Source organism: Bombina bombina, chromosome 6, assembly GCF_027579735.1.
Source record: "Bombina bombina isolate aBomBom1 chromosome 6, aBomBom1.pri, whole genome shotgun sequence".
Lineage (NCBI taxonomy): Eukaryota > Metazoa > Chordata > Amphibia > Anura > Bombinatoridae > Bombina > Bombina bombina.
This window is the reverse complement of record NC_069504.1, coordinates 1,100,530,425-1,100,549,939: the sequence shown is the minus strand read 5'-3', so window position 1 is coordinate 1,100,549,939 and position 19,515 is coordinate 1,100,530,425. Positions and strand designations below refer to the sequence as shown.

At 37.1% G+C, this 19,515-nt stretch overlaps 1 protein-coding gene across 1 annotated transcript in view; it reads right to left on the bottom strand.

Annotated features, from left to right (window-relative positions):
* AMN1 (antagonist of mitotic exit network 1 homolog) overlaps window positions 1–19,515 on the bottom strand; it is a 417,395-nt gene that overhangs the window by 215,922 nt on the left and 181,958 nt on the right. The window contains exon 3 of the mRNA XM_053719024.1: window positions 12,496–12,643. Coding sequence (XP_053574999.1) covers window positions 12,496–12,643 — 148 coding nt within the window. The remainder of the gene's footprint in view (window positions 1–12,495; window positions 12,644–19,515) is intronic.

Genomic DNA, 19,515 nt, shown 5'->3' with positions numbered 1-19,515 from the left:
TTGTCAGCATAAATATGAATAAAATGCTCAAATAAAGCAATCGATTTAGCCCATAAAAATGTCTACCAGTTTTTTAGCCCATAATAAGCCCTTTATTCTGTTTGTTTGACTAAGAAAAATGGCTTACCGGTCCCCATGAGGGGAAATGACAGCCTTCCAGCATTACATGGTCTTGTTAGAAATATGGCTAGTCATACCTTAAGCAGAAAAGTCTGCTAACTGCTTCCCCCAACTGAAGTTACTTCATCTCAACAGTCCTATGTGGAAACAGCAATCGATTTTAGTTACTGTCTGCTAAAATCATCTTCCTCTCACAAACAGAAATCTTCATCCTTTTCTGTTTCAGAGTAAATAGTACATACCAGCACTATTTTAAAATAACAAACACTTGATAGAAGAATAAAAAACTACATTTAAGCACCAAAAAACTCTTAACCATCTCCGTGGAGATGTTGCCTGTGCAACGGCAAAGAGAATGACTGGGGTGGGCGGAGCCTAGGAGGGACTATATGGCCAGCTTTGCTGGGACTCTTTGCCATTTCCTGTTGGGGAAGAGAATATCCCACAAGTAAGGATGACGCCGTGGACCGGACACACCAATGTTGGAGAAATACAATTGATATAAATTCCCACAGATAAAAAACATACAGTCTGTATAGAGCAGTCCCAATCAGTTCGTTATAATGAGGTCAGAAAGAAATGTCTTTTCTCCATATAAAAAGTAACTGAATAAGCGGTCAGCGTTTCACTAATCAAATACCACCAAGCTGCCAAATTGATAGAACAATTGATAGACCAAATTGCTGCCAAACAGTGTAAGTAGATAATTATATACTTGCTATTCCAAAGTCCTCTTACTGTGTAAGATATCACTTTAGCAAAACATTCAGCCGTGTACTTTACTAGATCCTTATACGTGAGGTGGATGTCTTTTCCCCTAGCCCGGTATTCACCTCGAGCGGGGCCGACTGAAACTTTCTGGCGTCTGACGTCACTGAAAGATGTTCCGGTTCAGGAGAAGAAGTCGATTCCTGCGCTTACTTCTATGACCTGTAGTCACGGTCCTCTCAGATGAGCCCTGCACTTAGTGCTTATAGCACGCAAGGGATTGGATACTGGGCAATGTGGATGATATCCCAGAATTGCTGCCAAACAAGATGATTTACTCCTATTTAGGAGAAAAATAGTTCCAAAATGTATAACCCAGGTTATTAAGTAGGATATGTAGATTGTTGTCACAGGAATTAAAACAACAACACTGCCAACACACACGACGCGTTTCGCCCTCCTATGGGCTTTATCAAGATAGTGGTGGCAAGTGTGAATGCCCTTATTTAAAGGGGTGTCTTTCAGTCTGATTGGTGGTGGTTTCAATTAGCAGAATTGCCTTAAGGTGGTATTTTGACTTTTAGTAGCAACTTCTTTTTAAGGTGGTATTTTTCTCTTCTAACCTTTTAAATAAAATCATACAGTCTTGCTGTTAAAGGGACCTCACAATCGTACCAGAAAAAGGATTGCAATAGATTAATAAATAGATTATTCATAAATTAATAGTCATCTATCTTTGACGGGACCTCTATGTGTAATTAGAAGGAGATACAAAATCAATTTATCACTACAAACTGGCTCAATGGCTTCCTATTAAAGTGCTGTGTAAATATATCAAATGTAATTACATGAGTATACCATAAAATGTGCTAATAAAATTACATAAATCTCATAATAAAGTGCAAAGTTAGTATATAATCTTACAAGTGAAAAAAAATTCTAATACCTATGTATGTGTAATATAATCTAAAATAATATATCATTCAAATAAAAAGGGAGAGAGATCTAATTCAGAATTTAATCCTTTAGGATATAGAGTGTCATACTTATAGATATATTCTGCTTCCCTTATAAGGAGGGTTTTCTCGATATTACCACCTCTCCAATGATTGTTTATTTTAAGAATACCCCAATATTTTAAATCCCTAGTATTACCATGGTGAACTTCCTTAAAGTGCTTATATAAATGTGTGTCCTCTTTTTCTTTTTCTATACAAAGAAGGTGTTCTCTTATTCTATCCCGGAGACTCCTCTTGGTTTCTCCGAAATAGAATAAGTTGCATGTGCATTTCAATACATAAATAATATTCTTATGAGTGCATCTAATAATTCCCTTTATCGTGATATCTTCACCCAAACTATTAATTTTCAGATTCTTCAATTTTGAGCTATGTGTGCATGCTTTACATGTGTAGCAGGGAAAGAAACCTGCTACACTTCTACCCTCCAGATCTAATTGTTTTTGGTCTCTTGTCTTCTTTCGTATTTCACTAGGGGCCAGAGTTGTTTTAAAATTCTTTGCTCTCTTAAAAATAAAGGTCGGTCTGTCCGCCAACTGATTCCCTATAATGTTATCCTCTTTTAATAAGTGCCAGTTCCTTTTAATAATTTTTTTAATCAGATAATGGTCTGCGTTATAATCCGTTATAAATGGAACAATAATTTTGTCTCCTTTAATAATTTCCTTTGTTTGATAATTTAGAAGATCATCCCTATTCTTCATTTGTGCTTTTTTTATAGCCCCTGTAATAATAGTCTGAAGTCAAAGTCAAGATTTAACCCCACTTTTGCCAAAGGCAATTTTTTAGAAACATTTGAAAAGATAGTAACCAATGATATAAGGAAATGTAGTCTCCCCAAATTAAGAAAACAAAATATAAGCAAAAAAGAAAGAGAGACCCTGAGTGAGTTACAAACTAATAATCAAATCACCATAAAGCCGGCGGACAAGGGTGGAGGGGTAGTAATTATGGACACAACAAAGTATATGGCAGAGGCCTACAGACTCCTCAATGATAAGAAAACATACAGATTGTTAACCAGTGACCCAACAAAAAGATACAAAATAATTCTTGATAAAATGCTAATAGAGGGAAATAAAAAAGGTATCGTAAATGATAAAGAATTTTCTTATTTAACATCGGACCACCCGAGAATCCCCATTTTTTATTTCCTACCGAAGGTCCACAAGTGTTTGATTAACCCCCCGGGGAGACCAATAGTGTCTGGGATTAACTCCATATCAGCAAATATGTCCCAATATATTGACAAATTCCTTCAGCCCTATGTATCTAATTTGGACACGTATCTCAAAGATTCTACCCAAGTGCTGAATTGTCTTAAATCGATAGAATGGAGTAATGACATGATAATGGCGACATGTGATGTGTCGTCATTATATACCATAATCAAGCACGAACAAGGTATACAAGCTGTCAGACACTATTTAGAACAAGATTCTAATATGAGGGATGAACAAAGAAAGTTTATCTTAAACAATATCAGGTATATATTGGAGCATAATTATTTTTCGTTCGACAACAAATTTTTTCTGCAGATAGAAGGGACCGCGATGGGTACGAGGTTTGCACCGAGTTATGCCAACCTCTTTATGGGTGTTTGGGAAGAGCAATTCTTTAATAGTAGAGATCTCGGTGCAAACCTCGTACTCTATAAACGTTATATAGATGACCTATTAATTATATGGAAGGGTCCTGAGCAGGAATTGATTAAACTCTTTGAAGAGATGAACGACAATAATAATGGTCTTAAATTTGTGAGTCATTACAGTAAAGAAAAAGTGGTGTTTTTAGATTTAGAGATTATGGTAATAGACCAAAAATTGGAAACACAAACTCACTTTAAAGAGGTAGATTGCAACAATCTGCTACATGCGGATAGTTGCCATCTGAAGCTTTGGAAGGACAACACCCCGTTCGGCCAAAGCTTACGGATAAGGAAAAACTGCTCACGTATTGAGGACTTTGAAAGACAGGTAGTAGCCCTAGCAGATAAATTTACTGTAAAGGGTTATGAGGAGGAAAATATTACAGGGGATATAAAAAAAGCACAAATGAAGAATAGGGATGATCTTCTAAATTATCAAACAAAGGAAATTATTAAAGGAGACAAAATTATTGTTCCATTTATAACGGATTATAACGCAGACCATTATCTGATTAAAAAAATTATTAAAAGGAACTGGCACTTATTAAAAGAGGATAACATTATAGGGAATCAGTTGGCGGACAGACCGACCTTTATTTTTAAGAGAGCAAAGAATTTTAAAACAACTCTGGCCCCTAGTGAAATACGAAAGAAGACAAGAGACCAAAAACAATTAGATCTGGAGGGTAGAAGTGCAGCAGGTTTCTTTCCCTGCTACACATGTAAAGCATGCACACATAGCTCAAAATTGAAGAATCTGAAAATTAATAGTTTGGGTGAAGATATCACGATAAAGGGAATTATTAGATGCACTCATAAGAATATTATTTATGTATTGAAATGCACATGCAACTTATTCTATTTCGGAGAAACCAAGAGGAGTCTCCGGGATAGAATAAGAGAACACCTTCTTTGTATAGAAAAAGAAAAAGAGGACACACATTTATATAAGCACTTTAAGGAAGTTCACCATGGTAATACTAGGGATTTAAAATATTGGGGTATTCTTAAAATAAACAATCATTGGAGAGGTGGTAATATCGAGAAAACCCTCCTTATAAGGGAAGCAGAATATATCTATAAGTATGACACTCTATATCCTAAAGGATTAAATTCTGAATTAGATCTCTCTCCCTTTTTATTTGAATGATATATTATTTTAGATTATATTACACATACATAGGTATTAGAATTTTTTTTCACTTGTAAGATTATATACTAACTTTGCACTTTATTATGAGATTTATGTAATTTTATTAGCACATTTTATGGTATACTCATGTAATTACATTTGATATATTTACACAGCACTTTAATAGGAAGCCATTGAGCCAGTTTGTAGTGATAAATTGATTTTGTATCTCCTTCTAATTACACATAGAGGTCCCGTCAAAGATAGATGACTATTAATTTATGAATAATCTATTTATTAATCTATTGCAATCCTTTTTCTGGTACGATTGTGAGGTCCCTTTAACAGCAAGACTGTATGATTTTATTTAAAAGGTTTGAAGAGAAAAATACCACCTTAAAAAGAAGTTGCTACTAAAAGTCAAAATACCACCTTAAGGCAATTCTGCTAATTGAAACCACCACCAATCAGACTGAAAGACACCCCTTTAAATAAGGGCATTCACACTTGCCACCACTATCTTGATAAAGCCCATAGGAGGGCGAAACGTGTCGTGTGTGTTGGCAGTGTTGTTGTTTTAATTCCTGTGACAACAATCTACATATCCTACTTAATAACCCGGGTTATACATTTTGGAACTATTTTTCTCCTAAATAGGAGTAAATCATCTTGTTTGGCAGCAATTCTGGGATATCATCCACATTGCCCAGTATCCAATCCCTTGCGTGCTATAAGCACTAAGTGCAGGGCTCATCTGAGAGGACCGTGACTACAGGTCATAGAAGTAAGCGCAGGAATCGACTTCTTCTCCTGAACCGGAACATCTTTCAGTGACGTCAGACGCCAGAAAGTTTCAGTCGGCCCCGCTCAAGGTGAATACCGGGCTAGGGGAAAAGACATCCACCTCACGTATAAGGATCTGGTAAAGTACACGGCTGAATGTTTTGCTAAAGTGATATCTTACACAGTAAGAGGACTTTGGAATTGCAAGTATATAATTATCTACTTACACTGTTTGGCAGCAATTTGGTCTATCAATTGTTCTATCAATTTGGCAGCTTGGTGGTATTTGATTAGTGAAACGCTGACCGCTTATTCAGTTACTTTTTATATGGAGAAAAGACATTTCTTGCTGACCTCATTATAACGAACTGATTGGGACTGCTCTATACAGACTGTATGTTTTTTATCTGTGGGAATTTATATCAATTGTATTTTAAGTAATTAAATATTAGTATTCGTTTTGGGGAGACGTCCCCTTTTATATATGATATTGTATGCATATGTGTTTTTATTAAATTTTATAAGTGCTTGATACCTTTGGCTTTTTTAGCGCCTCCCTTAGTACCTGTATTATTACATTTTTAGCTTGAACAGAAGAGCATACTAAGCATAGAGAAACAAGAGAAAGTATGGATCTGGTAAAACAAGAGAAAGTATCCATATAATGCTACTCCCCAAAAAGTGATACAGGAGACACAAACCCTTAAGATAAAAAAGCTCAACATCTCTGAGATCACCTCGCCGACCGTCAGTAAATTAAGATTTTCACCTTTGAAAGAAACCAATGGCATCGGCTGCCCCACGCAGAAGGAACATGGATCTGTTTGCCAGGTGGCTGGAAACTGGGACACTTCATGAAAAAGCACCATGCGTCTATACCCAATGCACTGCATGGGCTCTGAGGCGCCAAAGATACGTTCATCTACCACTTCTGCTAAGAGACCTGTCCTTATATTTACCGGGGGATAACTTAATTTAATCCGCCATTGTTGACAACAATGCTATTAACGTCCTATATATTTATTATATAGCCTGGACCTATAAATGTTTAGACATTATTGGCTAGATTACGAGTTTTGCGTTATGAGGGGTGCGGTGCTAACGAGCAGTTTATGCTCACCGCTCACTTACATACAGCGCTAGTATTATGAGTTTTTACAAACCTGGTGTTAATAGGCAAGAAGTGAGCATTGAGCAAAATTTTGCTCCATATCTCATTCCAATACCAGTGCTGCTTAAGTGAGCGGTGAGCTGGTGTAACGTGCTTGTGCACGATTTCCCCATAGGAATCAATGGAGAGAGCCGGCTGAAAAAAGTCTAACACCTGCCAAAAAGCAGCGTAAAAATCCTTAACGCAGCCCCATTGATTCCTATGTGGAAATAAAAGTTATGTCTACACCTAACACCCTAACATGAACCCCAAGTCTAAACACCCCTAATCTTACACTTATTAACCCATAATCTGCTGCCCCCAACATCGCCGACACCTGCATTATATTATTAACCCCTAAACCGCCGCACTCCCGCCTCGCAAAACATTAGTTAAATATTATTAACCCCTAATCTGCCGTCCCTAACATCACCGACACCTACCTACATTTATTAACCCCTAATCTGCCGCCCCAAACGTCGCCGCCACTATATTAAAGTTATTAACCCCTAAACCTAAGTCTAACCCTAAACCTAACATCCCCTAACTTAAATATAAATAAAAGAAATCTAATTAAAACCTACAATTAATAACTAAATAATTCCTATTTAAAACTAAATACTTACCAATAAAATAAACCCTAAAATAGCTACAATATAAATAATAGTTACATTGTATCTAGCTTAGGGTTTATTTTTATTTTACAGGCAAGTTTGTATTTATTTTAACTAGGTAGAATAGTTATTAAATAGTTATTAACTATGTACTAACTACCTAGATAAAATAAATACAAAAGTACCTATAAAATAAAACCTAACCTAAGTTACAATTACACCTAACACTACACTATAATTAAATAAATTCCCTAAATTAAATACAATTAAATTTAATTATCTAAAGTACAAAACAACAAACCACTAAATTACAGAAAATAATAAACAAATTACAAGATTTTTAAACTAATTACACCTAATCTAATCCCTCTAACAAAATAAAAAAGCCCCCCCAAAATAAAAAAAAGCCCTACCCTACACTAAATTACAAATAGACCTTAAAAAGGCCTTTTGCGGGACATTGCCCCAAAGTAATCAGCTCTTTTACCTGTAAAAAAAATTACAAATCCCCCCAACATTAAAACCCACCACCCACACAACCAACCCTACTCTAAAACCCACCCAATACCCCCTTAAAAAAACCTAACACTAACCCCTTGAAGATCACCTTACCGGGAGAAGTCTTCATCCAACTGGGCCGAAGTCCTCAACAAAGCCGGGAGAAGTCTTCATCCAAGCCGGGCAAAGTGGTCCTCCAGACGGGCAGAAGTCTTCATCCAGACGGCATCTTCTATCTTCATCCATCTGGCGCGGAGCGGGTCCATCTTCAAGACATCCGACGGCTCTTCTGGAATGAAGGTTCCTTTAAATGATGTCATCCAAGATGGCGTCCCTTCAATTCTGATTGGCTGATAGAATTCTATCAGCCAATCGGAATTAAGGTAGAAAAAATCCTATTGGCTGATGCAATCAGCCAATAGGATTGAAGTTCAATCCAATTGGCTGATCCAATCAGCCAATAGGATTGAGCTGGCATTCTATTGGCTGTTCCAATCAGCCAATAGAATGCCAGCTCAATCCTATTGGCTGATTGATAGAATTCTATCAGCCAATTGGAATTCAAGGGACGCCATCTTGGATGACGTCATTTAAAGGAACCTTCAGTCCAGAAGAGCCGTCGGATGAAGAGGATGCTCCACGTCGGATGTCTTGAAGATGGACCTGCTCCGCGCCGGATGGATGAAGATAGAAGATGCCGTCTGGATGAAGACTTCTGCCCGTCTGGAGGACCAATTCGCCCGGCTTGGATGAAGACTTCTCCTGGCTTCGTTGAGGACTTCGGCCCGGTTGGATGAAGACTTCTCCCGGTAAGGTGATCTTCAAGGGGTTAGTGTTAGTTTTTTTAAGGGGGTATTGGGTGTGTTTTAGAGTAGGATTGTTTGTGTGGGTGGTGGGTTTTAATGTTGGGGCTGGGATATTTTTTTTACAGGTAAAAGAGCCGATTACTTTGGGGCAATGCCCCGCAAAAGGCCCTTTTAAGGGCTATTTGTAATTTAGTGTAGGGTAGGGCTTTTTTTATTTTGGGGGGATTAGATTAGGTGTAATTAGTTTAAAAATCTTGTAATTTGTTTATTATTTTCTGTAATTTAGTGTTTGTTTTTTTGTACTTTAGATAATTTAATTTAATTGCATTTAATTGTATTTAATTTAGGGAATTTAATTATAGTGTAGTGTTAGGTGTAATTGTACCAACCAAAAGAAAAAGACTGTGGGGGGCGCCCCAGAGGGGCAATCTGCTTTAAGTTAAAGGAATTTAAATTGTTAATTCAGTTCTTTAGTCTGCCAAACATTTACCATCCAATCAATATGAGGATATCCAACAAAGTAAAAATTCCTTTAAAAAAATAAATAATCACAATTTTATTTACTATTAAAATGTATTACATAAAATAAACTGAATAGCAATAGAATTAGCTAGATGACACCGGTGTCCTATCATAAATAACTAATCTCTTAAAATATAAAACTAATTATAAATATAATCATAAATAAATAAATATAAATAATGTATATACAATATCCTGGTTCAAATATTGAGTATAAAAAGCTTGATACAAAGTTAAAGCAACAATTGCTGCTATATTAATGCAAAGTTGATAATAAATTGATACAAAAACACATATGGGTTAATTTACTGAAATAATTTCGCCTTTAGTGTTCCAACATAGCACTTCCCTGCTAGCGTGTCAAGTGTATAGTCTTATTCAGACAAGTCTATTTCAATGTGGCAACAATTTTATGCGTGTGTATTTCCACAAAAATTCAGTTCAAAGATTCAACCACTTCAAAGTTTGGGAAGATAGTACCTTGTTTCACATGCAGGCAACTGATATAGTTTCGCTAGTGCCTGTATTGCCCCAGGTCGACTGAAGGTTCACAGAACGATGTTAGAGATGCCACTCGTCAGCGGTTGTTGAATCCCTGATTTGTTTACCTTGAAGGTCTGGTGTTTCGTTTCACCAATCAGCTCCTTGTATGGTAGTGCGCGCACTTATTCAAATCTTCAACTCCTATCGCCCCAGCAGCAAGTCAGACGGACCGGATTTTCAGTGTCCCACTCTAACGCTGGTGTTGCGGTTATGGGAGTTAGGCTGTACAGACTTTCCAAAGTTCTTCACCTGCTATTTCACACAGACAGGACTTAGAATCATATAACCAGTACTCTGGCTTTTACTTGTCATATGAAGCTGTGGATCAGATCAACGCGTGTCGGCTCTTTCCGAGCCTTTGTCAAACAAATCTTTTGGTTGGTATCTTGTGTGTTACACCTTTGGAGGGAGGTGAAACAAGTGGGTGAGCTTAATCCGATTTGACTAGGCTCCTGGACAAGTCTTGGTACTTTAGGTGTAATTGTAACTTAGGTTAGGTTTAATTTTACAGGTACTTTTGTATTTATTTTATCTAGGTTGTTAGTAAATAGTTAATAACTATTTAGTAACTATTATACCTAGTTAAAATAAATACAAACTTGCCTGTAAAATAAAAATAAACCCTAAGCTAGATACAATGTAACTATTAGCTATATTGTAGCTAGCTTAGGGTTTATTTTATAGGTAAGTATTTCTTTTAAATATGAATTATTTAGTTATTAATTGAAGGTTTTAGGTCGGCGATGTTAGAAATGGCAGATTAGGGGTTAATAATATTTAACTAATGTTTGCGAGGCGGGAGTGCGGCGGTTTAGGGGTTAATATATTTATTATAGTGGTGGCCATGTCCGGTTCGGCAGATTAGGGGTTAAAATTTTTATTTTAGTGTTTGTGATGCGGGAGGGCCTCGGTTTAGGGGTTAATAGGTAGTTTATGGGTGTTAGTGTACTTTTTAGCACTTTAGTTATGAGTTTATGCTACGGTGTTGTTTTATAAAACTCTTAACTACTGACTTTAAAATGCGGTACCAGTCTTGACAGGAGAGGGTCTACCGCTCACTTTTTGGCAGACTCGTAATACCGGCGCTATGCAAATCCCATTGAAAAAAGAGGATACGCAATTAACGTAAGTGGATTTGCGGTATTTCCAATTCTGTCCAAAAAAGTGAGCGGTACACCTGTACCTTCAAGACTCGTAATACCAGCGGACGTTAAAAACTCGTAATCTAGCCGTATATTGGTTATGATGCGTTAGGCTGTTGGTAGAGTTGCATGTTATGTTCTTGTTCACTTGAGACAATTTTTTCTTTCACAAGCCATGTTATAGCCATTATCCATAAAATACCATATTAAAGTTATATCAGATATTGTTTAGACGTTAACTTTTAATGCATTTATATAATATTCTACAGCGCAATGCAGAATTCTGTTTAGACCTACTATGGGAATCCCTAAATTAGAAAAATGAGATCTGTGACCTGATGGAAAGAGGCCGACTTTTTCTAGTTTTCAAATTCTATTACATTAGATCGCACTGCCTCCATTGTAAACAGTCTAAGAACTCTCACACCAGGGCTGAGAGATTTATGTCTCTATTATTGTAATTTCCTATCATGATACTATTGACTCTCTAAAGAAACTTAGTTCTCCTGTATATTAACTTACAGCCAATGGTTGAAGCAGCTTATAAACGTAGTCTTTGCCTTTTGCTTGCGGCCGGGGTCGCAAGAGGGTTAGATTAATACTCAACAAGATCTCCCTGTTTATAGTAGTAGGAATACACTGGAAATAGTATAATAATAGAAAGATCTCCTTTATAATAATGAACACCTCCACCAGTTCAACATATAGTTATTTTCTCAGGCAAGACTAATACTTATGCCCCAGTCTGATAATCTAAATCAAGAACCATCACCATTTATTCACAACAAAACATGCAGCTAAGCAAAAAAAAAAAAAAAAAAAGATGACATTTAAAGCAAAGAGCTCAAATTTTAGTTCTCTGTTCTTGGCTTGTTTCACAATGTATTATACACAGATTTCCATTAACGTTATTACTTTATCTCTAGCTCAATATACTCAAGAGGTTATTAATTACCAGATTATGTTATAATGGAGTACAACTTGTTTGTACAGGTCTCTCCCGTATTCTACTGTATTTTCTACTGTTCTATTTTCACAGTTTTATCTCAGCAAAGCTTGCAGTTAGAACTTTACAGGGACAAAAATGAGGACATTAATGTTATTCACGTTACTCTTTGCAAACATCTTATGTAATCTGATTTATGTGCATATATATAAGTATGTTTGTATATATATATATATATATATATATATATATATATATATATATATATCTTACGCCTGCATGTTCTATACTCTTTATATGTATGTCCTTAATAAAATATAATAATAAAAAAAAGTACAGTTACACTCATAAAAAAAGAAAGTAAGGATTTGGTGAAACGAGAGAAAGTATGGATTTGGTGAAACGAAAGAAAGTATGGCTTTGGTGAAACAAGAGAAAGTGTGGATTTGGTGAAACGAGAGAAAGTATGGATTTGGTGAAAAAAGAGAAAGTATGGATTTGGTGAAACAAGAGAAAGTATGGATTGGTGAAACAAGAGAAAGTATGGATTTGGTGAAACAATGGAAAGTATGGATTTGGTGAAACAAGAGAAAGTATGGCTTTGGTGAAACAAGAAAAAGTATGGATTTTGTGAAACGAAAGAAAGTATGGATTTGGTGAAATGAGAGAAAGTATGGATTTGGTGAAATGAGAGAAAGTATGGATTTGGTGAAACAAGAGAAAGTATGGCTTTGGTGAAACAAGAGAAAGTATGGCTTTGGTGAAACAAGAGAAAGTAAGGATTTGGTGAAACAAGAGAAAGTATGGCTTTGGTGAAACAAGAGAAAGTATGGAATTGGTGAAACAATTTTAATCAAAACACACCTTCTGAAGTAATAGATGTTCTTTGTTCTCCTTTAAATGAATTTAAATTGATTGTCTTCAGTTGCTTGCAATGAGAAATCAGCTGCAGAGCAGTGTCTGATACTTCACAATCACGTAGGTCCAGTATCTTCACAAATGGGTGTAGAATCTGCACAAACAATTGGAATTTAGTTGTAAGACATTGAATTGTAACATTTATTGCTTATACTCAAAAATAATATGATAATGGTTTGGAGGCAATTAAAGGGACAGTGTACTTTAAAACTGGTATCCCCTTAATGTGTTTCAAATTACTTGTTATACCAGCAGCAAAATATTATATGCATGGGAAATTGATCCTTTAGGCTTATTTCTGTTTGTATATATCACCTGTTTGTGCTCATTGAAATCACAACTCATTGTTCTAGAGAACATATCCCTTCAAATGGACTAAGTCTGTAGGATGTATCTTTTTCTCTTTCTTATCTCTCTATATACTCAATGGTACTGTAACTTTATTTTAGCCCAGACTCGCACACACCTCAGCACATCATGCTCGTTCCCAGGTATTCAAACTCCGACACATATCCTTCACATATAAATTAGTAGTGACCACACTCCAGTGCACTTTCACACACCTTCTATGCCCATTTTTTGTTCAGAACCTGGGCTACGCTTGCTGATTGGTGGCTAAATGTAGCCACCAATAAGCAAGCGCTATCCAGGGTTCTGAACCTAAAATAGGCCAGTTCCTAAAATAGATAAATAAATAAAGATAGCAAGAGAACGAAAAAAAATTGATATGAGTAAATAAGAAAGTTGCTTAAAATTGCTGCTCTGATTCATGAAAGAAAAAATTTGTGTTTAGTGTCCCTTTAAGTATTAGTGGATTAGGATTGCTATATGAGTAAAAGACAAATTCATTTTTATTTCAGATGCTATTTGGTTTACATAACTAGAGACTTTTTTTATTATGATTCTTTACTAGTTAAGTGCCATTATATATATCTGACCAACTATGCAGCTTTGTTTATATTATAGCAAGAATCTTCTATGGCTTTTATAATGAAATATGTATATTTAATTGGCAGGAGTCTTGGCATGAAAAAACAACATCATTTTTTTTGTTATTCAGTAATTTATGCCACTAACAAAACCTTATTTATTTGTAAGATTATCCAAAAGATTAGCATACAAGTTTTGATTTAGAATTGTAGTTCTATTATCAAACTAAACTTAAAACAAAAAAAGAAAATGAGGGGAAGTGGTGTGTGCTGCCAAATGCAAGGTATACTTTATTTAGGTTGCGATGTAACAATCATACTAAATCAATTGGGGGAATCATTTAAAGACGTTGGCCAATTTTGTGCTAGATTACAAGTGAAGTGCAATATAGCACATACGCGAGCACGATATTCGCTCTCCACTCAGTAATACCATTGCACGTAAATGTGTACTGGTATTACTGGTGTGGAAAAATGTGAACGCAACCTCGCATTTGCATTGCTCAAAAAGCCAAGCGCTCACAAGAGTATGCTTCTATAGGCTCTAATGGGAGCCTCGTTTTCATGCTGGCAGCCACAGCATACCACCTAGCGCAGCACAGCATTCGGCAGCAATATATAAATAAAAAACATAATTTATGCTTACCTGATAAATTTATTTCTCTTGTAGTGTATTCAGTCCACGGGTCATCCATTACTTATGGGATATATTCCCTTCCCAACAGGAAGTTGCAAGAGGATCACCCAAGCAGAGCTGCTATATAGCTCCTCCCCTCACATGTCATATCCAGTCATTCAACCGAAACAAGACAAGAAAGGAGAAACCATAGGGTACTGGAGTTTTAATTAAAATTTAGATCTGCCTCAAAAAAGACAGGGTGGGCCGTGGACTGAATACACTACAAGAGAAATAAATTTATCAGGTAAGCATAAATTATGTTTTCTCTTGTTAAGTGTATTCAGTCCACGGGTCATCCATTACTTATGGGATACCAATACCAAAGCTAAAGTACACGGATGATGGGAGGGACAAGGCAGGAGCTTTAAACGGAAGGAACCACTGCCTGTAGAACCTTTCTCCCAAAAACAGCCTCCGAAGAAGCAAAAGTGTCAAATTTGTAAAATTTTGAAAAGGTATGAAGCGAAGACCAAGTCGCAGCCTTGCAAATCTGTTCAACAGAGGCCTCATTCTTAAAGGCCCAGGTGGAAGCCACAGCTCTAGTGGAATGAGCTGTAATTCTTTCAGGGGGCTGCTGTCCAGCAGTCTCATAGGCTAAACGTATTATGCTACGAAGCCAAAAGGAGAGAGAGGTAGCCGAAGCTTTTTGACCTCTCCTCTGACCAGAATAAACGACAAACAGGGAAGAAGTTTGACGAAAATCTTTAGTTGCCTGTAAATAGAACTTCAGGGCACGGACTACGTCCAGATTATGCAAAAGTCGTTCCTTCTTTGAAGAAGGATTAGGACACAATGATGGAACAACAATCTCTTGATTGATATTCCTGTTAGAAACTACCTTAGGTAAGAACCCAGGTTTAGTACGCAGAACTACCTTGTCTGAATGGAAAATCAGATAAGGAGAATCACAATGTAAGGCAGATAACTCAGAGACTCTTCGAGCCGAGGAAATAGCCATCAAAAACAGAACTTTCCAAGATAACAGCTTAATATCAATGGAATGAAGGGGTTCAAACGGAACACCTTGAAGAACTTTAAGAACCAAGTTTAAGCTCCACGGCGGAGCAACAGTCTTAAACACAGGCTTAATCCTAGCCAAAGCCTGACAAAAAGCCTGAACGTCTGGAACTTCTGCCAGACGCTTGTGTAGAAGAATAGACGAGCAGAAATCTGTCCCTTTAACGAACTAGCAGATAAGCCCTTTTCTAAACCCTCTTGTAGAAAAGACAATATCCTAGGAATCCTAACCTTACTCCAGGATTCGCACCAATATAAATATTTACGCCAAATCTTATGGTAAATTTTTCTGGTAACAGGTTTCCGAGCCTGTATTAAGGTATCAATAACCGACTCCGAGAAGCCAGGCTTTGATAGAATCAAGCGTTCAATCTCCATGCAGTCAGCCTCAGAGAAATTTGATTTGGATGGTTGAAAGGACCCTGAATTAGAAGGTCCTGCCTCAGAGGCAGAGGCCATGGTGGACAGGACGACATGTCCACTAGGTCTGCATACCAGGTCCTGCGTGGCCACGCAGGCGCTATCAGAATCACTGATGCTTTCTCCTGTTTGATCTTGGCAATCAATCGAGGAAGAAGCGGAAACGGTGGAAACACATAAGCCATGTTGAAAACCCAAGGGGCTGCTAGAGCATCTATCAGCGCCGCTCCCGGGTCCCTGGACCTGGATCCGTAACAAGGAAGTTTGGCGTTCTGGCGAGACGCCATGAGATCCAGTTCTGGTTTGCCCCAACGATGAATCAGTTGAGCAAAGACCTCCGGATGAAGTTCCCACTCCCCCGGATGAAAAGTCTGGCGACTTAGAAAATCCGCCTCCCAGTTCTCCACGCCTGGGATATAGATCGCTGGCAGGTGGCAAGAGTGAGACTCTGCCCAGCGAATTATCTTTGAGACTTCCAACATCGCTAGGGAACTCCTGGTTCCCCCTTGATGGTTGATGTAAGCCACAGTCGTGATGTTGTCCGACTGAAATCTGATGAACCCCAGTGTCGCCAACTGAGGCCAAGCTAGAAGAGCATTGAATATTGCTCTTAATTCCAGAATATTTATTGGGAGGAGTTTCTCCTCCTGAGTCCACAATCCCTGAGCCTTCAGGGAGTTCCAGACTGCGCCCCAACCTAGAAGGCTGGCATCTGTTGTTACAATCGTCCAATCTGGCCTGCGAAAGGTCATACCCCTGGACAGATGGACTCGTGAAAGCCACCAGAGAAGAGAATCTCTGGTCTCTTGATCCAGATTTAGTAGAGGGGACAAATCTGAGTAATCCCCATTCCATTGAGTTAGCATGCATAATTGCAGCGGTCTGAGATGCAGGCGTGCAAATGGTACTATGTCCATTGCCGCTACCATTAAGCCGATTACTTCCATGCACTGAGCTCTTGATAAAGGCCAGGAGTAGAAGGCCGAAACGCGTCGACTGATTTGAGTAAGCTAAATACTGATATATGCACTTTAAAATTTGTATATGTTATAGTATTGTTTGTTCTTTTTTTCAGGTTTTTTATCGTATAATATTTTGTGTATTTTTTACAATCAACCACTTTTGCATCACTTCTTGGATTGATAGACACTCCACAATCAAATATGTTTTCTAAAGGTTTTTGAGTTTTTAAAGTTTTAAGTTTTGGAACAGTTCACCATTTTTGGAATTTTATTGGAATTTTTGTATCACCACATACCTTTTTTGTCACCTTCACTATTTTTAGGACACAGGATAGGACACTGTTTTTCCATTATTATTTTGGATTATCTCAACTTTTTTCAACATTTTTTCACTAATTTGGATATACAAGAACTAATAGTACTATTAGGAACACTCACTGTGTAACACCAGGAACACTCACTGTGCACTTTGAGCTTACTACCATCTAATCATCGCATAGGGGCGGCACTGCAGGCCACTCTTGTACCACTCATCCTTTGTTTTTATGTGTTTTTATTATATTTTTCATATTGTAACATGGATCCATGAATAGTTTTTTTTTTGTTGTTTTTTTTTTTTTATTTATTGTTTTGTGAGGACATCATTTATATTTTAACATATTGTGGATTAAAATTCTAGGTTTTTAGTACTTCTACATATCTATTGTATCTATTGTATATTTAACAGTCCCCTTCCTCAGCCTGAGCTGGCGCTCTCCTCCACCCCCCTTCATATGTATCTTGTTTGCTGGGTCAACTAGGGTACCCGCTGAGGAGAGCTAGAGGATCATCCCCTGTCCCCTTCCCTCCCTGTTTTTTGCGCAGGTTATACACCTTTTCTAATCTAGAAGTTTTGATAACCTGGACTCCGTCAGGTAAATTTTCATCTCTACAGAATCTATAAGAGTCCCTAGGAAGGGAACCCTTGTGAGTGGTAATAGAGAACTCTTTTCCACGTTCACCTTCCACCCATGCAACCTCAGAAATGCCAGAACTATCTCTGTATGAGACTTGGCAATTTGAAAACTTGACGCTTGTATCAGAATGTTTAAACAGACTAGCAATGAGACTAGCAAGCTTGGAAAATACTTTCAAATAAATTTACAAGCAATATAAAAAACGCTACTGCGCCTTTAAGAAGCACAAAAAAACTGTCACAGTTGAAATAACAATGAACCAAATTAGTTATAGCAACCAAATTTTCACAGCAAATGTATTAAGTTAGCAAAGGATTGCACCCACCAGAAAATGGATGATTAACCCCTTAATACCCAAAACGGATAATCAATTTAACAATTAACGTTTTTAGCACAGTCAAACACACTGTCACAGGTCTGCTGTGACTGATTACCTCCCTCAAAATGAATTTTGAAGACCTCTGAGCTCTCTAGAGACGTCCTGGATCATGGAGGAAGAAGCAGGAAGACTGTGACTGAATTTTTACTGCGCAAAAAAGCGCTAAAATAGGCCCCTCCCACTCATATTACAACAGTGGGAAACCTCAGTTAACTGTTTCTATGCAGAAATATACGTTAGCCATGTGGAAAAAATCATGCCCCAATAAGTTTTATCACCAAAGTACCTCACAAAAACGATTAACATGCCAGTAAACGTTTTAACATCCATTTTAAAGGTTATGTAGTGTTATTAATAAGCCTGCTACCAGTCGCTTCTACTGCAGTTAAGGCTCATACATTACTTCAGTGTTAACAGTATTTTCTTAGTCAAATTCCATTCCTTAGAAAATTACTTTACTGCACATACACTCATCAGCCTGATACCAGTCGCTACTACTGCATTTAAGGCTGTACTTACATTACATCGGTATCAGCAGTATTTTCTTAGTCAATTCCATTCCTTAGAAAAATAATTTACTGCACATACCTCGTTTGCAGGGGACCCCGCATGCTATTCCCTTTTCTGAAGTTACCCCACTCCTCAGAATGTGCGAGAACAGCCAGTGGATCTTAGTTACTTCTGCTAAGATCATAGAAAACGCAGGCAGATTCTTCTTCTAAATACTGCCTGAGAGAAAAACAGCACACTCCGGTGCCATTTAAAATAACAAACTTTTGATTGAAGAAATAATTAAGTATAAAAACTCCACACTCCTCTCACACCTTCCTACTATGTTGAGTGTTGCAAGAGAATGACTGGATATGACATGTGAGGGGAGGAGCTATATAGCAGCTCTGCTTGGGTGATCCTCTTGCAACTTCCTGTTGGGAAGGGAATATATCCCATAAGTAATAGATGACCCGTGGACTGAATACACTTAACAAGAGAAATATATATGCATATATATATATATATATATATATATATATATATATATATATATATATACTGAAAAGGAATATATTGTGAATCACACTTAAAGTGTGTACTGAAATAGCACTCCACAACTAATTATCACCACATTATTATCTCAGCAATGTTAGAGATAAATGAGTTTTCCCAAAATAGTGGAAAGATGTGTGTTAAAACATAACCTTTATTTACACTATTAAAATACTAATAAGTGGTAGAAATAGGGATATCTTGTCAAACTTAATTTGACAGGTACCACGCCCCTTTATATGCAAAACATCACCCATTTATATACAAATGCCCGCCCCTTTTTTGCATACCCAATGCCCCTTTTAATACAGATCCCCGCCCGCTCTCCTCCCAATATTTCCACCCTATCCGCCCACTCTTTTCCATATTTCACGCCCCTTTTATGGCTTATTGTTTCTTTTAAAAGCTTTTTAACATTTATTTTAATGTTATAATAATAAACAATATAATTTATTTTAAATTGCGTTGTGTTAATGTTTTATGTATTGTTTAACTGATATTTTGTTAGATTTCAATGCGATTAAATTAAAACCCAGAATGTATTTTCTTTTTAAAACTTTATTTATGACTCATAAAACAG